At 47.4% G+C, this 21,473-nt stretch overlaps 1 protein-coding gene across 1 annotated transcript in view; it reads left to right on the top strand.

The window, feature by feature from the left end:
* The window catches only part of XIRP1 (xin actin binding repeat containing 1), a 34,054-nt gene extending 26,065 nt beyond the window's left edge, over window positions 1-7,989 (top strand). Inside the window, exon 7 of the mRNA XM_035899656.1 lies at window positions 310-7,989. Within this exon, the coding sequence (XP_035755549.1) occupies window positions 310-7,989 (7,680 nt within the window). The remainder of the gene's footprint in view (window positions 1-309) is intronic.
* Window positions 7,990-21,473: the final 13,484 nt, after the last annotated feature.

The raw sequence follows: 21,473 nt of genomic DNA, 5'->3' as shown, positions 1-21,473 counted from the left end.
CTGGGCACCTCTGTTATGCTGCAGCTGGACTGAATCCTGGGGACTATAGACTAACCACCACACATGCCTGGATTAGAGACCTTGCTTTAGAGAGCCTTGCTGTGGAACCAGAGCTAACACCGAGCCTGGAGCGTGTGCAGTGGTGTGATGCTTTGGAGTGCTGTGTGCTACTGAACCAAAGGTACGGAGCTTAGTAGGTGCATGGATTTCCCTTGTTGGCTGGCTTTTTCCTTTGTGGTTCTCACTATTAACAGCCATGGGGTTGGGGGGTAAGAGATGATGCTGACATTTAAAACTGTTTCCCTAAAGATGTCAGAAGCTCAGAAATCATCTAAAGTTGCCATCAAGAAAATGGAAGACGACTTACCTCCCCCTCCCGCCCCTGGCTCAGTCCAGGTCATCGCTCCAGGGAGCCAGGATCTCAACCCACTCCCTGTGCCTCCTCCAAAGCAAGCCTTCTCCAAGTTCTACCAGCAGCGTCAAGTGAATGAGCTAAAGAGGCTCTACAGACACATGCATCCTGAGCTCAGGAAGAACTTGGAAGAAGCTGTGACTGAGGACCTGGCAGAAATGCTTAATGCTGAAGATCCCAGTGCACAGGCATCTGTGAATCTGGACAAAGTTCTTCCAGGAGAGGTTCAGTCCATGCGCTGGATTTTTGAGAACTGGGCACTTGACTCCATTGGAGACCATCAAGCCACAAAGAAGCTGGCAGAAGAAGAGATCATTCCCGGTGGGGATGTGAAAAGTACTTCCCTGAAGTTTGAAAGCCAGTCAATCAATGGGGACAGTCTGTCAACATCAGCCAAGCTATCAGAAACAGACCTTGCCAGAGGGGATGTGCATACTGCCCGGTGGCTGTTTGAAACCCAACCACTAGACTCATTAAACAAACTGTATTCAGATGAAACCGAAGTGCAGGAGGCGGTTCTCAAGGAGCCTGTCCAGGGAGGTGATGTGAAAGGTGCCAAACAGCTCTTTGAGGCACAGTCCTTGGATGCTATAGGACGCTGCTGCTCAGTGGAGGAGAAGAGCATCCTACAACTCAAGTCAGAAATCCAGGAGCTAAAAGGTGATGTTAAGAAGACAGTCAGGCTCTTCCAAACAGAGCCCCTCTGTGCCATCAGAGACAAAGCTGGGAACATCCATGAAATCAAGTCCGTCTGCCGGGAGGAAATCCAGAGCAATGCAGTCAGAACAGCTCGCTGGCTGTTTGAGACTCAGCCCCTGGATACCATCAACAAGGACGCTTCCAAAGTGCAAATAATCCATGGGATTTCGTTGGAAGAAATTGGAAAGCCAGATGTCAGTGGAGCAAGGTGGATATTTGAAACTCAGCCTCTGGATGCCATCAGAGAAATCACAGTTGAGGAACACGACTTCAAGGCTTCAACAGATTTTGTCACAGGGGCAGATGTCAGTAGGCAGCGAATGCTCTTTGAGACCCAGACTCTTGATTCTCTGAAAGGAGAAGCTTCAGAAAGCGTTGTAGCCAAAGAACAAGTCATTGGAGGTGATGTGAAATCTACACTCTGGCTATTCGAAACACAGCCAATGGAAACCCTGAAAGACAATTTTGAGGTGGGACGTTTAAAGAAAGTAGAGCTTTCAGCAGAGGAGAAGGGAGATGTGAAGCAAAGAAAACATGTCTTTGAGACCTGTCCCCTCGGCAGCATCTCCAAGTCATTTGAGGAAGAAATTCCAGCCACCAGCATGGAAGAGGTAGTAAAAGGGGATGTGAAGTCTTTCAAGACCCTGTTTGAGACTCTCCCCTTAGACAGCATTAAGCAGGCTGATGCTGAGCCTGTCACCAAAGAAGAGGAGAAGATTCCAGCTGGCAATGTCAAAGCCAACCAAATCCTGTTTGAGACAACACCTCTGTATGCCATCAAAGACAGCTTTGGCAATTTTCATGAAGTCACCTCTGTAAGCAGAGAGCAAATCATCAGTGGTGATGTCAAGAACTACAAATGGATGTTTGAAACGAGGCCCCTGGACCAATTTGATGAAAGTGCCAAGAAAGTGGATATAATACGGGGCATCACAAAACAAGAGGTGGTGGCTGGTGATGTCAGAACAGCCAAGTGGCTTTTTGAAACTCAGCCCATGGACGTCATTCATCACCAAGCCATGGAAGGTGAGGAGCATCCCTCAGTGAAGCGGGAGATCTCCCAGCGGGGGGATGTGAAGACCTGCAGGTGGCTTTTTGAGACCCAGCCCATGCACACCCTGTACGAGAAGGCTGAAAAGAAGCAGGAGGAGGATGGCAGTGTGCCTCAAGCTGATGTGAAGTCATACACTTGGATGTTTGAGACTCAGCCCCTGGACTCCCTGAAAGGCCAGGAGGAGCAGTATTTACAAGTCAGTAAGGCATACAGCCAGGAGGAATTACAGGGAGTTGATGTCAAGACAGTCCGGCACCTATTTGAGACTGAACCCTTGGGCAGCAGTGTTGTCGGTGAAGCTGACCGAAAGAAAACCATACGGTACTCCAGTCGTGTGGAGATACAGTCTGGGGAAGTGTCCAGAGTGAAGGAGTTCTTTGAAACCAAGCCCTTGGATACAGCCATCAAATCGACATCCCAGAAGGATGATGGGGCAATTGAAGCTGGATCCGTGCACAAGTTCACTTGGCTCTTTGAGAACTACCCCATGGACTCCCTGAAGGACAGCTCTGAGGGCATCCAGGAAATCCCTCCAGAGAAGGGTATCAAGGGGGGAGATGTTGGAGGCAAAAGGTTCGTATTTGAGACCTATTCCCTTGACCAAATCCATGACAAAGTGGATGAGACAGAGCTCCAGAAGATCCAGAAAGACACCATGAGCAAAGCTAATGTCAAGTCCTGCACAATGCTTTTTGAAAGCCAACCCTTATATGCTATCCAGGACAAAGAGGGGGGATACCATGAGGTCACCTCCGTGCAGAAGGAAGAAATCATGAAAGGTGATATGAAAGGTGCCCGGTGGTTGTTTGAAACTAAGCCCCTGGATCAGATCAAGAAGGAGGAAGAGGTGTTTGTGATTAGGGCTGTCACCCAAGAGGACATCAAGAAAGGAGATGTCCAGGCTGCCCGGTGGAGGTTTGAGACAGAGCCTCTTGACTCCTTCTCTGGGGGAAAGATGTCTGTGCCCAGAACAGTAGATGATGTGCAGAAGGGAGATGTTCAGTCCAACAAGCAGCTCTTTGAGTCCCAGCAAGTGGGCCAGAAGAAGTACGTGAGGATGGTCAGTGTCAGTGATGTTCAGCGGGGTGATGTGAGGACATCCACTTGGCTTTTTGAAAACCAGCCTGTGGACTCACTGTATGGGGATGCGGAGAGAGGTTCATCTATCAGTACAGTGCAGAGAGAGGACAGCCAGAAAGGGGATGTAAAACGCTGCACCTGGTTGTTTGAAACCCAGCCAATGGACACTCTTAAGGACCCAGAGATGACAGCCAGTGCTGGACCCCAAGAAGCGATCCCCCATGCAGATGTGAAAAGTACAACGTGGCTCTTTGAGAGCACACCCTTGGATAAATTTAGTGCTTCTGAAGGTAGTATAGAAACAGAACTGAAAGAAAGGACCATGAAGGAGACTTTAGAGACGCTCTGCACTTGCCAGGCTATTCAGCATGATGGGATCCTCATCGAAGCCAATGATATGGAGAGTGTGAAGATGGTGAAGTACCAGCTCAGCAGCCCAGGTGCTCCAGAGATCCTGAAAGAGGAGATTGTGGGAGGCCATTTGCAAAGGATCATGCTTCAGCTCCTACACAGAACCAATGTGGAAGCGCAGAGTGTACTGGTGGAGGAGGACAGAGAGGGAAAGATCAAAGTAAGCCCATTGCAGCTACTGGACCAGAGTGAAGCTGTTAAAGGCAAAGAGGACTTGAGCGGAAATGTAGCTAAGGCTTTACAGGGTCTCCTCAGTCAAGATGCTTCCATCAAAAAGGGGATGGTCTTACAAGAAGCAAAGTCAGGATCAGTGAAGATGACTCTCTACTCCCTACTGTTCCATTCTGTCCAGCAGAAAGTTGTCAAGGGGGATGTGAAGTCAACGATAGGGAATCTGTTGGCTTCTTCTCAGGAGCAGAAAGCAACAGCAACCATTAAACGTGAGGACAATGAGAAGGGAAATGTCCAGCTTTTTGCGAGCTGCATTGAGAAGGGAGATCTAGACTATCTGAAGAACCTCCAGCAGGAGTCAGAGATACAGTCCCTCATCTCTTCCCAAGCAGACCAAGGGGCAGATGAGAGTGCCCCATGGGTTGTGCAGGGGGCTAAGGTGCATATCTTACCAAATAAAGAGCAAATAGAGAAAGTAACTGCAGAGGGTGAGCCAGGGATTGTGGAGGGAGCAAAAAAGGTATTCACATGTGAAAGCATGGGCAAAGAGGGTGCCTTGGAGAGAGAGGCTGTGCATGCGGCAGGTGTGACAGGCACCACTGTGCAATGTCTTGGGAAGCCCCTGCCCACAGTGATGGGAAAGGAAGAAATTCTGTCGGGAGGGCTTAAAGTGACTACAAAGTCAATCCAAAGGGTTGCAGATGTCAGCAAGAAGGCAGAGAAAGAAGCAGCCACCACTGACAGTTTGAAGGAATCCAAAACTATGACGCAAGGCAAGTTTCCAACCCAAGTGACGGCTCAGAGGGGAGAAGTGGATGGGAAACAGCAGGGTTTGGTGACTGGGGAAGCCGGCCAGATACAGCCAGAAGAAAAGGCCCTTGGGAGCGATCTTCAGGCTGCAATGCAAAGCCTGAGGCTAGCAACAGCAGAAGCAAAAAACATTCAACACCATGTCCAGAGCAAGCTACAGAGGAACAGGGAGGAGGTCCACATGGCCTGTAGGCAGCAAGCAGCCAGCACGCAGGGGACAGTGACCCTTCAATCAACCGTACGCCACCAAGATTCAGCATCCACCACGCAGGAAACCACCAGCACTGCTACCAGGACCACCACCACTAGAGTCCAGGAGGCCTCCAAGACCCACACAAGCGTGTCTCAGAAGAGCATAGCATCACACAAAAAGGTCAGTGCTTCAGAGGAAGTACAGGGAGGACAACTATTGAGCCAGGAAAGCCAAGTTGTGCCTAGTAGAGATTTTAGCATTAAGGATGGCCTTTATACTGCCACACCTGTGAAAACCTATATAAATCCTTTTGTTGAGTCTGATTACAAAGAGCAATCAGTGCAAGAAGAAAGCGATGCTATTATCAGAGGGGATGTACAGACAGCTATCAGAGCACTGCAAAGTGCCGCCACAGAACAGCGCCTGGTAGAAAAGGAGGATGTTGTCCGAGGTAATTTAAAAGCCACACTTCAGTCGCTGGAAAAGTCTAATGTTAATGTCTCCAGAGGGGATTTTAAAGCTGCTATGATATACAGAAATGCAGGGCAGTCCTATTCCGTGTGTAAAAAGAAAAATGAGGCTCAAGTCGTTAGTAACCAGACTGCTGTAGTGGCTTCGGGGTCACAGGCTGATAATGACTTTCCTCCTCCTCCCTCAGTTGCTGTGATGAAAGCAGAGCATTGCCCACCCTCAACTAAGGCAACAAGAGAAGGTGCCCTTCCACCACCAACCAGCAAAGATGAAGCCCCAGGATGTTCTGCACCGCTCCAGACCCCTCTTCTTTCCCTCCCTTCTCTGTTCTGCAAACCCAGTGATGAGAGTCCTGCAGAGAAGCCCAGGACTCCTCCAAAACCAGAAATCACTGCCCCACCCAGGAAAAAGCCTGTTCCCCCTCCAAAACCTGAGCACCTCTTATACGAGGCACATTCTGCCTCTGCAAATAACAGCACAAGCAGATCAACCAAACCCATCCCTCCACCCCTGCCTCCAAAACCTCCAGGCTTGAGGGAGATCAGCAAGCCAAAGCTTCCCCCCACGGAACTGGGATTAAGCCGCATGGAAGTTCATGAACAATCAGGCCATGGGGAGGTTCAGGCAAAAGGCTGCCCTTTGGAGACATCTGTGAACAAGCCTGTCACAGTTCAGGGTGCGAATCCTGAGAGAAAGTTGCCAAGATACACTGCCGAAACACCTCTTCAAATGGCAGAGGAAAGGTACAAGGCCAGCAAAGGAGGACAAGGAAAGGTGGAATCAGACAGTGCTAAAACTCCAAAGCCAATAAAAAATGGAGTGGCTAGTTTTGAAGTCGAGCAGCGACTGATGAGTGGGAAAGCAGCAGCTCCACAGAGATGCCCAGATGAGGTGGTTCAGAGGCATATAGAGCTGTGCCAAGACGAGAAAGGGTGCTCTTCAGTATGGCATTCAACCTGTCCTGGTAGAGTACAGACACTTAATGTGCCAGGGCAGACTGAACCAAGCACCTCCCCTGTGGGCCACACAACTCCTCCAAAGAGAGGAGATGACATTGCACAAAATGCCTCATCCAAGGTGGAAAGGGAAAGTGTGTCTAATTCTTATGGATCGTGGGATAGTCAGAGAGTTGTGCAGCAGGTGAATGAGAGGAGGCAAATGTGTCAGTCAATGTCCTTCCATCAGGAGACAATAAACTCCTTCGAGGAGCAACAGCAGGGGAATAGCGGGCAATTGAAATGTCCTGATGGGGAGGCAGAGACACCTGCCCAGGAGAAGCCAGCAGTTGTTATGAGAGAAAAAAACAAGAGAGAAACAGAAGATGAGCGTCGGAAGAGGCTGTCGGTACACAAAGAGGAGATCATGAAAGGCAATGTCAAGGAGGCTATGGAGATCTTTGAGAACCTTAGGAGACAGGAGGAGCTGCAAGAGATCTTGACTCGGGTGAGGGAGTTTGAGGAGGAGACAAGCAAAGTGGACGTGAAAGCTCTGAAGAGCTTCTTTGAGAAGGTCCCTGACTGGGTTGTTCGTCAGAAGGCCCAGCAGTCCAAGCAACAGGACAGGGCTGAGACACCAGCAAAGGAGGACACTGACAGTGTCTCCTCAGTGGAGCTGGTTTTCGGGGACCTAGAACGAGCAAGTGCTGAGATTATCCACCTGAAGGAGCAGACACTTGCCCGGCTCCTGGACATCGAGGAGGCCATCAAAAAAGCTCTTTATTCTGTCTCCAGTCTCAAGTCTGAGTCAGACATCGCTGGGCTCTCAGGGCTGTTCAAGGAGTCTCTGGAGAACACCCAAAGCTCTGTGAGCAGCAGCAATATCCGTAAAATCAGTATTGTCTCAAGCAAAGCCAAGCAGGAGGGAATCACACTGGAGACAGGGGAAGCAGCATCTGTGGAAGGTGCAAAGGTGGCAGAAAAGACTGAGGTAACCAAAGCAGAGCTAGAGGTCCCCCACCTCGTTCAGTCGCGTGTCAGCTCTCCCTCCTCACCTTCCTACATCTCCATTGAGTCTGCTGCCAGGAAACCAGCAGAATCACCCAGGACAGCACACTCCCCCTCAGACTGCCTTGACACTCCAGGAAAGAGGGATGCTTTCGCTCAGGACAGCTTTAGCAACTTTAACCATCCATCAGCAGGGTCTTCTGGGCATGACATGACCCCTTTTGAGAAGAGACCAGAGCCCGTCCAAACAAAAGTTGGGCTGAGCTCAGTGAAACAGCACACTCTTGGCAATGCCAACCATCCGATCAGTGAGAAAGAGAGGTGCCCTTTGGACACCTCCAAAGGCAGCTGCCACTGTGGGATGAAAGGAGGCTTTTTGGACTACTGCTCCATGAATGTCCCCAGCCCGCAAAATCCACGGAGGCAGAAAAGCATCTTGGAGCTTCAAACAGGGCCTGATGGGTCCAAGCTCTATGGAGCCACCCGGACTGTCATGGAGCAGTACGAGGAAATGGACCAGTTTGGAAACAAAATCATCACTTCGTCCACCACAGTCACCAAGCAATCTGAGACACAAACATCTTCCACATGTGATGCAATCTCTCATCCCCAGTATGAGGTATCTGCCTCACCCGTGTTTCGGAGGTACTTGAAGAGCCCAGGCGAAGACTTCCATACCAATGGCAGTTTTCAGGAGCCAGGAGTAGTCTTTGTCACTTTTGGCAACTCCAAGCCAAAGAAGTAGGAGATGCTGGAGAGCAAAAGAGAACTGTATAAGACAAAAAAAGAAAGTCCACAATAAAAAAATCTCCTGGTTTATCCACATTACACACAGGGATTGATCTACACCCTAAGAACTTCTCAGGGTCATCATCTTGGTGTTTGCATATAGACAGGACAAATGCAGTCTGCCTTGACACCGGAGGAGAACAGCCCTCACCTGGCCAACTCAACAGACTTGGTGCTGCACCACAACCCAGAGCCCTGACACCGTTAGAAGCACAAGGGAAAAATCCATCCACGGACACCTTAGGGTAGCTTCTTCCCCCTAGAGTGTTTGGGGGAGAAGGGGGAATTTGTATTGGGCTTCTCTGAACTAATGCAGAAGAAAGGATAGGTAGGATCAATTAAAGAACCAACCAATCTGGTCATTGGCAAACAAGCACCTTTATGCTATCTTCTTTTTCTAATTCCACTACAGACTTTCCAAGAAGGGCATCCTAAACACACATATATACACATGCTCGTATTGACAGGTGGGTTGGATAGGCATTCTCTTAGCCATTAACAAAAGAAAAGGAAAAAAAAATCTCAAATTGCTGTCACTATTGGGGTTGGGGTAGGTATTTTTCAGTTTATTTTTCAGTTTCTGGAAAGCACTTGATGCTACTGAAAATTGCCAAGCCAAGGCCTACAGCTATGATCAGTGCCATTTCCCCAAAGAAAGTTACTATGAAAGAATCTCTACTTGAGTCAGAATGGTTACTGCTTTCCTTTCTTTATTTTTAGAATTGTAATTTATTATTCGATATTTACAAAACCCTTATTTTAGATTTTCCATGCTTTCATAAATGTTTACTGTTTAAATTCATTTTGAAACTTTGTAAAACAAATTTCTTTTTATTATGACTTTGTTTTGTACATTCTCAACTCAAGATTTTAGATATTTTGTGGCTTTTTTTTTTTTTTAACTTCTATTGCTGCGTTCTGAAGGTAAACATTACCTCTAAAAATACTTTGGTCTGGTTGAGTTTCTTTTGTTGAGTGCTTGTTTCCTTTCAAAGTACCTAGAAATCCTCTCTTAATGAACCAGCTGAATCACATTTGAGAGCACTCTAAATCACTGGAGGGATTTAGTCTACATCTTCTTTACAGTGTGGGTGGATTAACAGCCCTGCAGCAAGCCGCACGCATAAGCTTGTCTGAAAACTCAGTTGACTCCAGGGTAATACACACCACCCAATCCATGACCCTGTGTAGGTGTGTGGAGACTGGGTAGGATGTATAGGCCAAGAAAGGTCTGAACATTTGCCTATACCCATTTCCTCCACGTGAGAAGGCAGCAGAGGTGTTGTGCCTCCAGAAGCCTTACAAGGAGGGGCTGTGCCTCAACTCACAGCACAGGTTGGCATCAGTTTGGGAAAGAGGCAAGTGAGTACAGAGCTTGCTCCAGGTGTGGGAAAATGTGAGGAGCCTACAGAGTGACTAGACGGTTTCTCAGGGAGCTGTGTCCTATCACCTGGCTCAGAATTTGGCTACCAACCCCTGTGTCTGACTGTAGACCTTCTGTCTGGTCTATGGAAAACCACCTCATCTCTCAGTGCACCAGTTTACTTTTCTGCAGAAAAGGACGGTAACCTCATTCAAAAAACCACCATGTTTCAATAAGATGTTGTAGTTGATATTTTCTTCTTTCCTCTGAGGGGAAGAGCAGGACACTGGGGAGGAAGAGACTGTTTCAGCATCTACCACTTTATATCCCTGAGTCTATAGCTAGGCTTTTAAACAGTCAATAGCATCTTACATCATGCAATACCTTGCTCAAGGTGTTGCAGACCAAGTAGAAGTTCTATTTCAACCCCCAGAAAAGCAGGCACATACCCAGAACTTTTTGGTGGGCTTCTAGGACCCCATAAATTTGAAAATGAGATATGCCAAAAGAATATAATTTTCAGTTCCACCAAAACACCCCCCGAAGGCTGATGTAGAAAGATGATCATCATAAACTGATCGTATCTGGTTTCAGGGAATCAGAAAAAATAACTCATTAGACCTTCCCAATTCTTTTAGTAGAACCAATTGTAGAAACAAGGTAGAATTATTAATTTGGAGCTGCTCTTCAGCATTTTTCCAATACTGCTTTCTTATCCTTGATTGTTCTCACCTTAACTTGTTTCAGGAAGGCCATAACACATTTGTTTAATTTCTTTTTAAGGACAGCTGCAGAGCAGTCTTAGTAAGCTGCAAACAGGTTGCTTGGGCAATGAAAATGATTCCACAGGAATTCAAATAAACCCAAATATTCTGCACTGCCAGTGCTTCAAAATACTGATCTTATTGTTTGTGTCTCTGGTTTTACAGGATTTCTAAATGTCTCAATGAGCCATTATGAGGCTAAGATCATTTGAGATGTATTTCTTTCATGGTATTTCCATCAGCCAGGAATTGCAATATCATGAGGGGATAGATGCTGCATTATTTCAGGACCATACATGGCTCCTTGAAACATTGAAGGAGCTGGAGAAAAAAACAAATGCAGATTTGAAACTCAAATACAAGCTGAAGGAACAGCTCATGTTCTCAGACTTTGCAATAATAAACGAGCGGAGCACATACAAACTTTCAAATCCCAGATGAGTTGTCATAGTTTTTCTGTGATCTTTGGATACAAGACATGATATTGTTCACCATTCTTTGCCCTCGTGGGTGGCTACACAGTGCTAGGTAGATATTTTCAAGAGTAAAATGGCTGGGAGAATTACCTGGGCCAGTGGACAGAGGGCAGGTGGCCTTGTCTTGACTGTACCTCCTTGAGTGGTCAAAGGACAAACTGAATCATAGAATCCTGTAGGTTGGAAAAGCTCTTTAAGATCATCAAGTCCAACTGTTAACCTAACCCTGCCATCCCACCACTAAACCATATCCCTAAGCACCACATCTGCCCGGCTTTTAAATACCTTCAGGGATGGGGACTCCATCCCTTTCCTGGGCAGCCCATTCCAATGTTTGACAACCCTTTCATTGAACAAATTTTTCCTAATGTCCAACCTAAACCTGCCCTGGCACAACTTGAGGCCATTTCCTCTTGTCCTATCACCTGTTACTTGGCAGAAGAGACCAACATCCCCCAGCTCCCCCCTCCTGTCAGGCAGTTGTAGGGAGCGATAAGGGCTCCCCTCAGCCTCTTCTTCTCCAGGCTGAACACCCCCCGTTCCCTCAGCTGCTCCCCATCAGCCTTGTGCTCCAGACCCGTCCCCAGCTTTGTTGCTCTCCTCTGGACATGTTCCAGCAACACAACGAGACCTGGTTCCGTTGCAGGAGTAGAGATGAAATACGCCCCATTTGAAATGCCTACATCAAGTACTACCCTTCCCAGCTCCATTTCAGCCACTGGTCTCCCTGAGGATACTCAGTCTTAGGTCAGAAAGCTTTCTGCTCACCATCTTCTCCAGTGATCAATAACACAGGCATTTTCAGGCTGAGACCTCCTACTATAAGGATTTTAATTCACCTAGGGAAAAAAAGACAACAACCAATAAGCCATAAGCCAGCTGCAACTTTCAGCATGCCAGTAATCAGCAGTGTGCTAGAAGAGCCTTCCAGCAACACTCTGTAACTGCTTTTTACAGAAGTCTTAAGATAATTGCCCTGCCCACGGTGCCATTCAATTGCTGCTAATCACCTCTCTATCTTCCACACCATTAGGAAGGCTTATTCCTGGGGCTGATAAAAATACCTCTGAAGAGCAAGGGTATTTGCTATGCTTCAGAAGTGAGCACTCAAAATAAATCCCCTGGTGAAAGAGACCTGCATCCCCTATAAAAGAGTATCCCGCTTTGGAAACACACTCCAGGAGTACATACATTCATTTCATTCCCAGCTAAGAGTAGAGAGATCTTGTTGGTTTGCTAAACAGCTCTACTTCCTTCCTCGGTCATGATTAAAGGAAAGCCTTTTTTTCTTATACAACGGAGACATGTCAGCAGTTATTCTTTTCTCTGCCAGGACTCACACCTTCATGCTCTATGAGAGCTCGTTGCTGCCAGAGGAAAAGCCTGCCAGAGTACCTAGATGTTACTGTGATCTGTACTGCCAAATACAGCAAAGTTGATCCATTGGCTGAGATTTATCATCACCAGGACTGGCACTTTGCTCCACCATCACAGATGATGCTGCGTTCCTGCAGCTGCCCATCACCACTCACTGTGCTTTGCCAAATAACCTGCTCGTTTCCTCCAGTGACATGACATCCATGCCAAAGGTGCAGAGCTTCAATTTCTCTTGGAGAGACCCGCTAACGTGGCATCACTTTCCATCTGGTTTCTGCTACCATTTTCCACCTCAAGGATCTAGCTTAGCTTTGCACGAAAGCATATTTCTGCTTCACCTTCACCAGCACCGCCCTCCCACTGGCATCAGCACAGTTCTGTAGTCACATGGTGAAATTCGTCTTGCCTAACTGACTGATTTTGTCCAGCTACTTGGGCCTGGTTTATGATAGATGTTATCACCTTCTAGGTTCACTTAACTGGACCTCCACTGAGTATACTGGTAGTTTAGACACCAATTACATATGTAGACACTTATAGAGCTATGGTCTCCTCTCTGTAGAGGAGTGGAATAGCAGAGGTATACTTAGATCACTGTAGACTGAAGGAAAGACAGAGGGTTTGTTTGTACACTTCCCTCTAGAGAGAGGGAAGAAAACCAAAGACATTAAACTCTTCTTGAAAGTGTCATCATAGGAAAACAAAGATGACTTGACCCTACTGGTATGTTCAGCCAAAATGAAGGTAATTAATAATCATTGGTCCCCCAGGTGTCTGTTGCAAATAAAAGACAGGGTTCTTGTTCCCTTGTCAACTCATGAGATAGATACAGAAACACCTTTCATGTTTCATAGAATTATAGAATGGTTTGGATTGGAAGGGACATTAAAGATCATCTAGTTCCCACCCCCCCTGCCATGGGCAGGGACACCTTCCCCTAGACCAGGTTGCTCAAAGCCTCATCCACCCTGGCCTTGAACACTTCCAGGGAGGGGGCATCCACAACTTCTTTGCACAATTTGTTTCCTCTGGTCAGAGACAAAAATCTGGCCACCAGCCCACTCCACCTAAAGGCAGAAAGTAAACTTGCCTTTTCTCTGAGCTGACAACACTGCAAACCAGGGTGAGCACACGTTGAACAAAAAGCCAGAGGGATCAGAGGGCATCAGCAAAACTCTATCAAATCAAACTGTGGAAAATTACCCCTAACAAAGAGGCAGAGATGCCCTCATGTGAGGGAGCATCAGTAGTCAGGGCACTGGCCTGGTCAGTCAGAGGGAGGTTTGGCTAGCTGCACTCCTTCTGGGGCTTTGGACAGACTAGACTTGCAGATGGACTCACCAGGTAAGCTGATCCTCTGCTTCACACCATGGTGAAAAGGAGTGCCCAGATATATCCACATTGCCACCAGCATCCTCTGGATTACTTGACCATGCAGATAACCTGGAGCTATTTCTGCAGCTAGGCTGATGTCCAAGCTTCTTTATTCCCTTTCTCTCTCCACTAGTAAAATAGCTGGTGTTGGCAATGCTTTCCAGAGAGATTCCTTGGGTTCTTCACATAAAGTTGTTTGAGGAATCAGGTCATGGCATAAAATACAGACCACAGAGTAAACACACCGGAGTAAACCACCAGGTTTATGGAGCTGTGGAAGCTTTAATGCTCAGATGTGCTGCCTCTTTAGGGTTTGGACTGTGGTGTGCATGAGCAGCCATATGATAACAGTGATTTCAGGAGTTGCTCAGCCAGAGTTTTTGAGTCAGAGCCTCTGAACAATGTTTCTTACCTCACCGAGGCTTTTAAATGATTCAGCTGAGTGAATCATTTGCTCTTGATCAAGTGAATAATTTCTCTCATCGGGGGTGCAGGGGTGTCTTGTCTTTCTGTCCTGACTGAAAATTAATGCTGACCTATCCAAGATGACAGGTAAATTGAGTCAGACAGGAACCTGAACTCTCACAACAGATCTGCAAAAAAGCATCAACAGGAAAATCCAACACAAGCAGAAGATTGAGCAAGTTGCTCACAGGTGCATTTCCAGGCATTCACGATTCAGAGTTATTCAACTCCTCCTTCTTCTCCTTCTTCTTCAGCCCATGTGGAAAGAAGTGTGTGCCTCATGCCTGAAGCCTGTCTACTCCATGGAGCGTGTGGTCACCGACAAAGTCTGTGTGCACCGCTCATGTTTCTGCTGCCAGGTCTGCAGGAGGAAGCTGAGGTGAGTGGTAGGACCCAGGTGCATTTGTTTTTAAGGGTTGTCCAAGTAGTTTCCATCACAATGGTCCAAGGGTAATTCCAACAGTGCAGGCTTCAGGAAACAAGAAAGGGCAGACAGTTTCCCTGATACAGTCTGCCTCTCCATCACTGACTGGAGTCTGAAGACTGCTCACCTCAAACTTGGAGACACCTGCAGATCAGGAATCTGCTTGGTGGTGGAAGGGTGAGCTGAAAATACAAGAAATATTTACAATTTGGGAAAGCTGATATGGAATTTACTTGGAGGAGTCATTTGGGTGCCTCACATGTTCATGAAGTCAGGTAGGTTTGAAGGTACCTCTGGAAGTCCCCACCCAGACTTCTGCAGGTCCAAGGAGGGCAGGAAGATCAGGATCATATCCAGGAGAGGTGTGAATGGCTCCAAGGATGGAGATTCCACAGCTTCTCAGTTGGGACCCCTCTTTCAAGATTTGACCGCCAGTGAAAAATTTTTTTCTTATATCTCATCATGATTTCCCAAGTTACAACTTGTTCCCATTGCCTCTCATTCTGCCACTGTCCACTGCTGAGAGCACTCCAGCCCTGTCTTCTCTATAAACTCCCATAAAATAGACACACACAGAGCAATGAGTTCCTCCCTCTTAACCTTCTCCTTATATAACTTAGCTAACCCAGCTCTCAGCCTCTCCTCAGATGACACATGTTCCAGGCCCCTGACCACCTTGGCGGCTCTTTGCTGGACTCCTTCCAGAGTGTCAATGGCTTTCTTGCACTGTGGAGCCCAAAACTGGACAAAGTACTCCACATGTGGTCCTACAAGTGCCAAATAGAGAGGAACGGTCACTTCTCTTGACGAGGTGGCTGGGCTCTTGCTAATGCAGCTTAGGATGTAGTTGTCTTCTCTGTCACAAGGGCACACCGATGGCTTGTTTTCAGCTTGGCATTCACCAATACATCCCAGTTCTTTTCTGCGAGGCTGCTTGCCATCCTCTTGGCCCCCCAGCTGTACAGACGCTTCCTCCCATCATGCAGTTGTTGTATCATGGGAGCCCAGTTTTACCCAGCGCATTTTTGCCCGTATGGTCCATGCTGAGCATACGGGGGAGAGATGAAGTGCTGGTATGAAGTCTGGGTCGTAAATGAGAAAGGGATTGCACAGAACCTGGACTACAGCTCCCAGAGGTATTGTAAGGAAATGTTTAATTTTTCATGTGTTTTGGTTTCTGAAAGAAAAATCAAACACATCCTCAGAAAACCGACACTACTTTTGAAAGGTTTCATTCTTCAAACCCCCTCCCTTCCCCAACAGTTTCCACTGAAAAACAATTTCGCTGAAAACCTGTCCATCAGTGCTACTGTTAATCCTTCCCTCCCACACAGCCACTAACAGCTATGCCAATGTGTGTTTTCCAGCTTGCAAAACTATGCTGCCCTCCACGGGGTGTTTTACTGCCAAGTCCACTACAAGCAAATGGCTGGAGATAAAAGCAGAAATGAGACAGAAAGGCTGGAGCACCGGCTAGGAGACCATCAGGTTCAGCAAGTGGCAATGGTAGGCAGAGGACCACAGCCCCAGGACTGGTATAACAGGGCCAAAAAGAAGACTGAAACAAGAGAGAAGCCAACATCCTTCAATGCACGGTGCAGCTTGCGGCTGGCTGAGCACAGGCAAGAGCTGGACAGTAGGTCTGTCCTCTTAGGGAACAAGCTCAGAATGGGCTGGCCACCTTCAGAAACAGACTCGTTGGCTATAGATGGAAAAGCTGGAAAGGGAGCCTGTTCCTGGAAAAAGCCCGCACTGAGCCTGCAAACCTACCAGGCTGCAGGCAGCAGGACAGGCAGGGTGATGCTCAGGGGTCAGGAGGGAAAATCAGTGGTGGAGGCAGTGGGGGAGAAGGGAAGCTTCTTACCTGGTGTCACCTATACCAAGGAAAGAGGGCAAGCGTATTCCTGGCCCAAGACCCGAGAACAGAGAGACGGTGAAAAGATTGGGGATGGGGACGTGCCTGAAGGGAAGCGAGGGGGCAAGGTGTCCCAGCGAGTGGCTGCGATCCAGCAGGGCAAAGCCCAGTTGAAGAGGGGACCTGCCTCTGCCACTTCCCCTCTAATCCTGGAGCCTGTGAAATCCCCGCTTTGTGGCTCACTTGCTGTCCACCATGCCACACGTCAAAGCACTAAACCCACCAATTGGATGTACCTGGGGGGCACAAGGGGCTCCACCCTCTCTGCTGCAGAGCTCCCAGTAAAGGAAAACAAGGTCTGTGGGTCTCAAAGCACATCCAGCGAAGGAGGCACAATGCCTGCAATGACAGATGACAAGCCTGCACTGACCACAGCCACCCCAGCTACTGCAGGAGACAGGCATCACCTTGGAGAGAGAATGAAGAGCCCACAGCCCATCTGTGTACCAGGAGAGCCTGAAACCAGAAACACTGCAAGCATAGAACTAAAATGTGGAGCTGAGGGTGTTGATCCCCCTGAAAACGAAGCTGAAGAAGCCCATTGCCTCTCTGGTGTGTCAAGGACCCCTTATGTACCTTCTGGCTCCCTGGAGCCAGGAGGGCTGAGTGTATTGCCTGAGATCACTGAGCTGCTGAATGAGAAATCAAAGGCAAACACTGATGACTTCCCTGGGAAACAGATGCCAGTAATTCTGGGGGAAAATATGCAGCCATCCAGCATAAGTCATTTGCCTGGAATTGAGAGCAAAGGGGCAGAATTTGAGAAGACAAAAGAAGTGAAACCAATAAGTACACCAGGGTTTCTGGAAGAGCCCAGTCCTGAGCATACATGTCAGGAAAACAAAGTGGAAAAGAGCAGAGGCTCTTCACCTGGTTTGCCAGATAATACAGATGACCACAATGTGTCCTGTCTACAAGAAACAGAACCTCAGGACCCTTGTGGCCCACTGATAACTAACCCTCATGAGGATATTTTGAGACAGGATACAAAATCACCTGGCAAGGATTTTCCAGTATCAGCAGACACAGCTCTGAAAGGAACCTGTGCCACTTGGCCCTCACATGATGAAGTCAACAACTCCAAGTCAAAGGATCCCAGAGCAGTCCTTAGTGGAAACATCTTCCACATTTCTGAGCAACCAGCCAAAACATTAGACTCTTCCAAACCGAATATATCCTTGGACAAATCCAGAGGTCATCCAGTGGGTGAAGAAAAAATAGATTTGAAAATCCCAGGGGAAAGCACCACAGTGCCAAATACATCAAGGCCTGGTGCCCAGAGCAAAGACACCAGAAGCAATCAAGACTGCAGAGAGATGTTAGGTAAAGGTTTCAGGCTTGGGAAAAAACCCTTCACTACACTTTTTGGTTCTGAAGACAAAGGCAGCGCTCTCAAGAAGGAAATAACAGCCCAAAGGAAACCCACTAAGCCCCAGTCAGCCCTTGTCACTTTGTTTGGTCACTCCTCAGAGAAGAAGCAGAATCAACAAGAAAAACCTGCAACGTCCTCAGAACAAACCAATATTGACAACAGGCCAGAAAAGCCCCAGGGCCTCCTCAGCTCCTCCAGCCAAGCAAAACAAAAGGCCTCCAAGAATGATCAGCTGCCACAGCCAGGAAAGATGGACGTCTACTCTAAAGATATCCAGGAGAGCTCTGGAGGCTTCTCAGATTCTACTGAGGGCAAGGAGACTGATGTCCTGCTGTTAGCTCCTGGCACAAGCATTTCATGTGATGATAAACATGAGAGAACTGAACTTGACATTCATGACGAACTGGCTTTAAATTATCAAGTTCAGCAGCAACAGGACAGCTGTTGGCCCTCTCTCACGCCAGCACAGGAAAATCAGGAACAAACTGCACCTTCAACCTCAGAAGGTGGAACCAACCCTCTACACCCTCCTCCAGAGCTCATGCCTGCAGCTGATAACAGCAAAACTCTCATCAGGGAAGGGAATCATCATGATGGTCCTTTACTAGAAATTGAGAACCTACTGAGTTTGGATGTGCAAGACACAGTGATAGAGGATGGGATTTTTTTTTCACCAGGCAATTCAGAGAAGTTACTCAAGGAAGCTGAGCTTCAGTTAGACAACATGGATTTTCTGGAGGACAATAATGTGTTCTTTTCTGGAGGACAAGATTTTCCCAGCATAGCAAGTAAAATCCCCAATTCAGACTTGCAAAATTTAGAGACAGAAACTCCACCTTGTTTTGATCCAAATCCTTCAGAATTATGCCAGGAAATCCCAGCAGGAACAAATGCTCCGTTAACGATGTGGGACACCTCTAGTCTCTCTCTTCTTGCTGGACAGGATGAGATTAATATTGGAGATGTGGAAGGGATTCAGAGCTGTGCGCTGCTGCAGCAGTTGGATCCACAGTGCCAGGCTCCAAAGGCTGTGGGAGATACATTTGGATTAGGTCTCAGTGCTGAAGGCTCAGCAAAAAAGCATCTCTCTAAGCAGGAGGACAATTTTCCTCCAACGTACACGTTCACCAGCCATACTTCTGAAACCTTTAATCAGGGTGTCTTTGATCCTTTTGATGCTGATTCAACCAAAATGAGTCAGGAGGCTCCTGAAAAAATGAACAGGAGCAGAAGAACATCAGGAGTTGAAGAAGATTACGGAAGGTTCTCTTCTGCAGATCTGAATGTGTTGAATGATGGCCTTTTAGACCAGGAGTTCTTTATATAGTTGAAAAAAAAAAAGATTAAAAAAGGCACCCCCCTCTACAGCACAAGTTAGCTGATACGGGATGAAAAATGATTCATGAAATCATTTTAGAAATTCCCCATTCCTCTGGCACAAGACAAATTCAGTTATGCGTAGGCTGATTTATTAATGGCTTAGGGAGCTAAATTTAAGGTCCTTATCTTGGTCATAGTGGGTCAGTGCTCAGATCCTGAACAAGAACATTGAAAGAACTGGCTTCACTGTGAGGAACCTCCAAAGAGAGGTTCCCTCAGCCTGTTATCTGCACCCAGAGGCCTTCTGCAGAGGGGACCTTCTGCAAAATATACTGCTGAGGTCCCTCAGAGGATGTCTGCATGGCTGATGTCTGCATGGCCACTGTCTGCATGGCAGAGGGGAGACAGACCTCTGAAGAGGTCCAATCAGCAAGCAGCCATGAGCAACAAGCTAATCAAGAACCAGAAACTCAAATGAGAACAGGTTGTCATTATCAGGAAGGAAGGAAACCCTTGGCCACAAGTGCACAAGTGAAAAGCAATGGGCAAAGGCAAAAGTGAGGGGGAGGAAAGTGTGAAGATTTATCTCCAAATTAGGTTTAGGTGTCTGCAAGATCAGAGTTTCAATGTACACCAAAGTCAGTGGAGAATTAGTAAGTACTGTCTGGGGAGTGATTAAGCCCACCCTAAAACAGACAAGTGCATTCGAAAAACTAACAGCTCTCTGGACTCTATGAGCTGTGTCCATCCACTGCCACCAGCCTTAGGTATCTGTTTCACATATAGACAACCACATTTAGACATCCAGAGATGAATCCAACCCAAAACATCATACACCTTTCCATCACATGGCTTGCCTACACTTAATAATAATGATATCTCACTCATTATATTTTTCCTTCAGTAGATTGCAAAATTGCTTCACATAGGAGGTCGCCATCACTAGCCTCACTGTACCATGACGAGCAAAGATAAGTGAAATGACCTTGCCAAGGTCAGAAGGGCAGAGGAGGAAAGGGAACCACAACCTCTGGAAGTTTGGGGCGTGGGGACATTGCTACATCCTCTCTCCCTGTGTGGTTGCACTCTGACCCTCCCTGACTGCCCTTTGCTGCCATAACATAAATGTTATAGGAGTTAACAATTACACTAATGATAAGCTCACCAGAGGGTCAAATCAAGAACACGTGCATCATGAAAAGGATGGCGGAGCATATCACTTCACCTGTTTTAATGAGCTGTCTGTAAAAAAAAAAAAAATAAAAGGGATGAAGATGTTAAAATAATTTTTAAAATAAAAAAAATATAACCAACCCAAACTCCCTGCCTCACCATGGCTGAAATAACCTTGGCTCTGTCAGATCTGCTGGAGGAATAAAGCTGCTTAATGACTGCGGTTGCTGCAAAGCAGTGTGTCAGTGCTCTGTGCAGGGACACCGTTCAATCCACACGAATCAGGGAAAAGAGAGATGTCCCTGAAGGTTACGTGATTCATTAGATGCTGAAGTCGGTCTCACTGTGGGATGGGGCAAGAGCCTTGGGACAGAGGTGCTACCATCTCACAGCCCTGCCTGAAACCTCTGTTTAGAGATGGAGAAATGAGACCTAAAAGCTTGCAGGCATCAAGCACCTTTCACAGCAGTGGGAAGAGGGGTGGCCTGTTACCTGTGCCAAAGACGCTCTGAGTGACACCCCAGACCAAGTTGTCACTAGCACATGACACCCATGAACCTGACCTCTCCCTGACTGCCCTAAGAGGAAGAGGGAAAATGCAGAAGCACCACAGCTGGTGGGTACGAACCAGTTCTGGGCACAATTCACCCCAACATATAGGCGTCCAAATGGGTTTCCAACCACAGTCACTCCTGACATTCAGAGCTGTTTAAGAGAAAAGCCAAGTCCATGAATTAGTGCATCAGCACCCTACTGCCCTCACCAGCCTTCCTCCCCAGGCAATGGTTTCTCTTCCTGAACTACTCTCTTGGATGCTCCCTCTCCCTTCCCCTAGTCCTTGACATTTGTACATGGACATACAAGCTTTCCAGCTGTCCATCCCAGGTCTTCCCAGAGACCTGCTGATTTCTCATGCCCTCTGATAGCAGCTCTTCCATTTTCAGGAGGCTTTGCAAGCATTAATGATCCACCTGGGCAAAACTGTCAGAGAAAAACAAGTACAGAAACTCTAGCAGTGGGGCTCCAGGAAATAGAGGGTTGCAGGGCTGACCCAGACTTTGTCTCTGCAAGTTCTCCACCATGCACAATTGACCCGCTCAGCCCCAGATGGTGAAGACAGTCATAAGAACAATGTCCTTCTATGAGAAATGTCATCTTAGGGTGACAGAGTTTACAAGGGACTGAAGCTTTCCCAGGTCTGGTGATGTTAGGAAGAACAGCCCCAAAAAGTCACATCTGCATTAGCACAAGAGACTTCAGTCATGTCTGGGTCATCCTGAAGAAGTTGTTAGTCAAAATCTGACCTCTTTGCCACAGGAGATGCTGGTGGCTAAGGAGTGGGAGGGAAGACCATGAGCCACACACAACAGGGTAAGCTTGTTGCTGATGGAAAAGGCACCCAGTCCCTGTTTAGCAG

The sequence above is a fragment of the Egretta garzetta genome, unplaced genomic scaffold (genome assembly GCF_000687185.1).
Source record: "Egretta garzetta isolate BGI_Z169 unplaced genomic scaffold, ASM68718v1 scaffold117, whole genome shotgun sequence".
NCBI lineage: Eukaryota > Metazoa > Chordata > Aves > Pelecaniformes > Ardeidae > Egretta > Egretta garzetta.
Note: the sequence above shows the minus strand (reverse complement) of the source record. Positions and strands in the feature narration are given on the sequence as shown.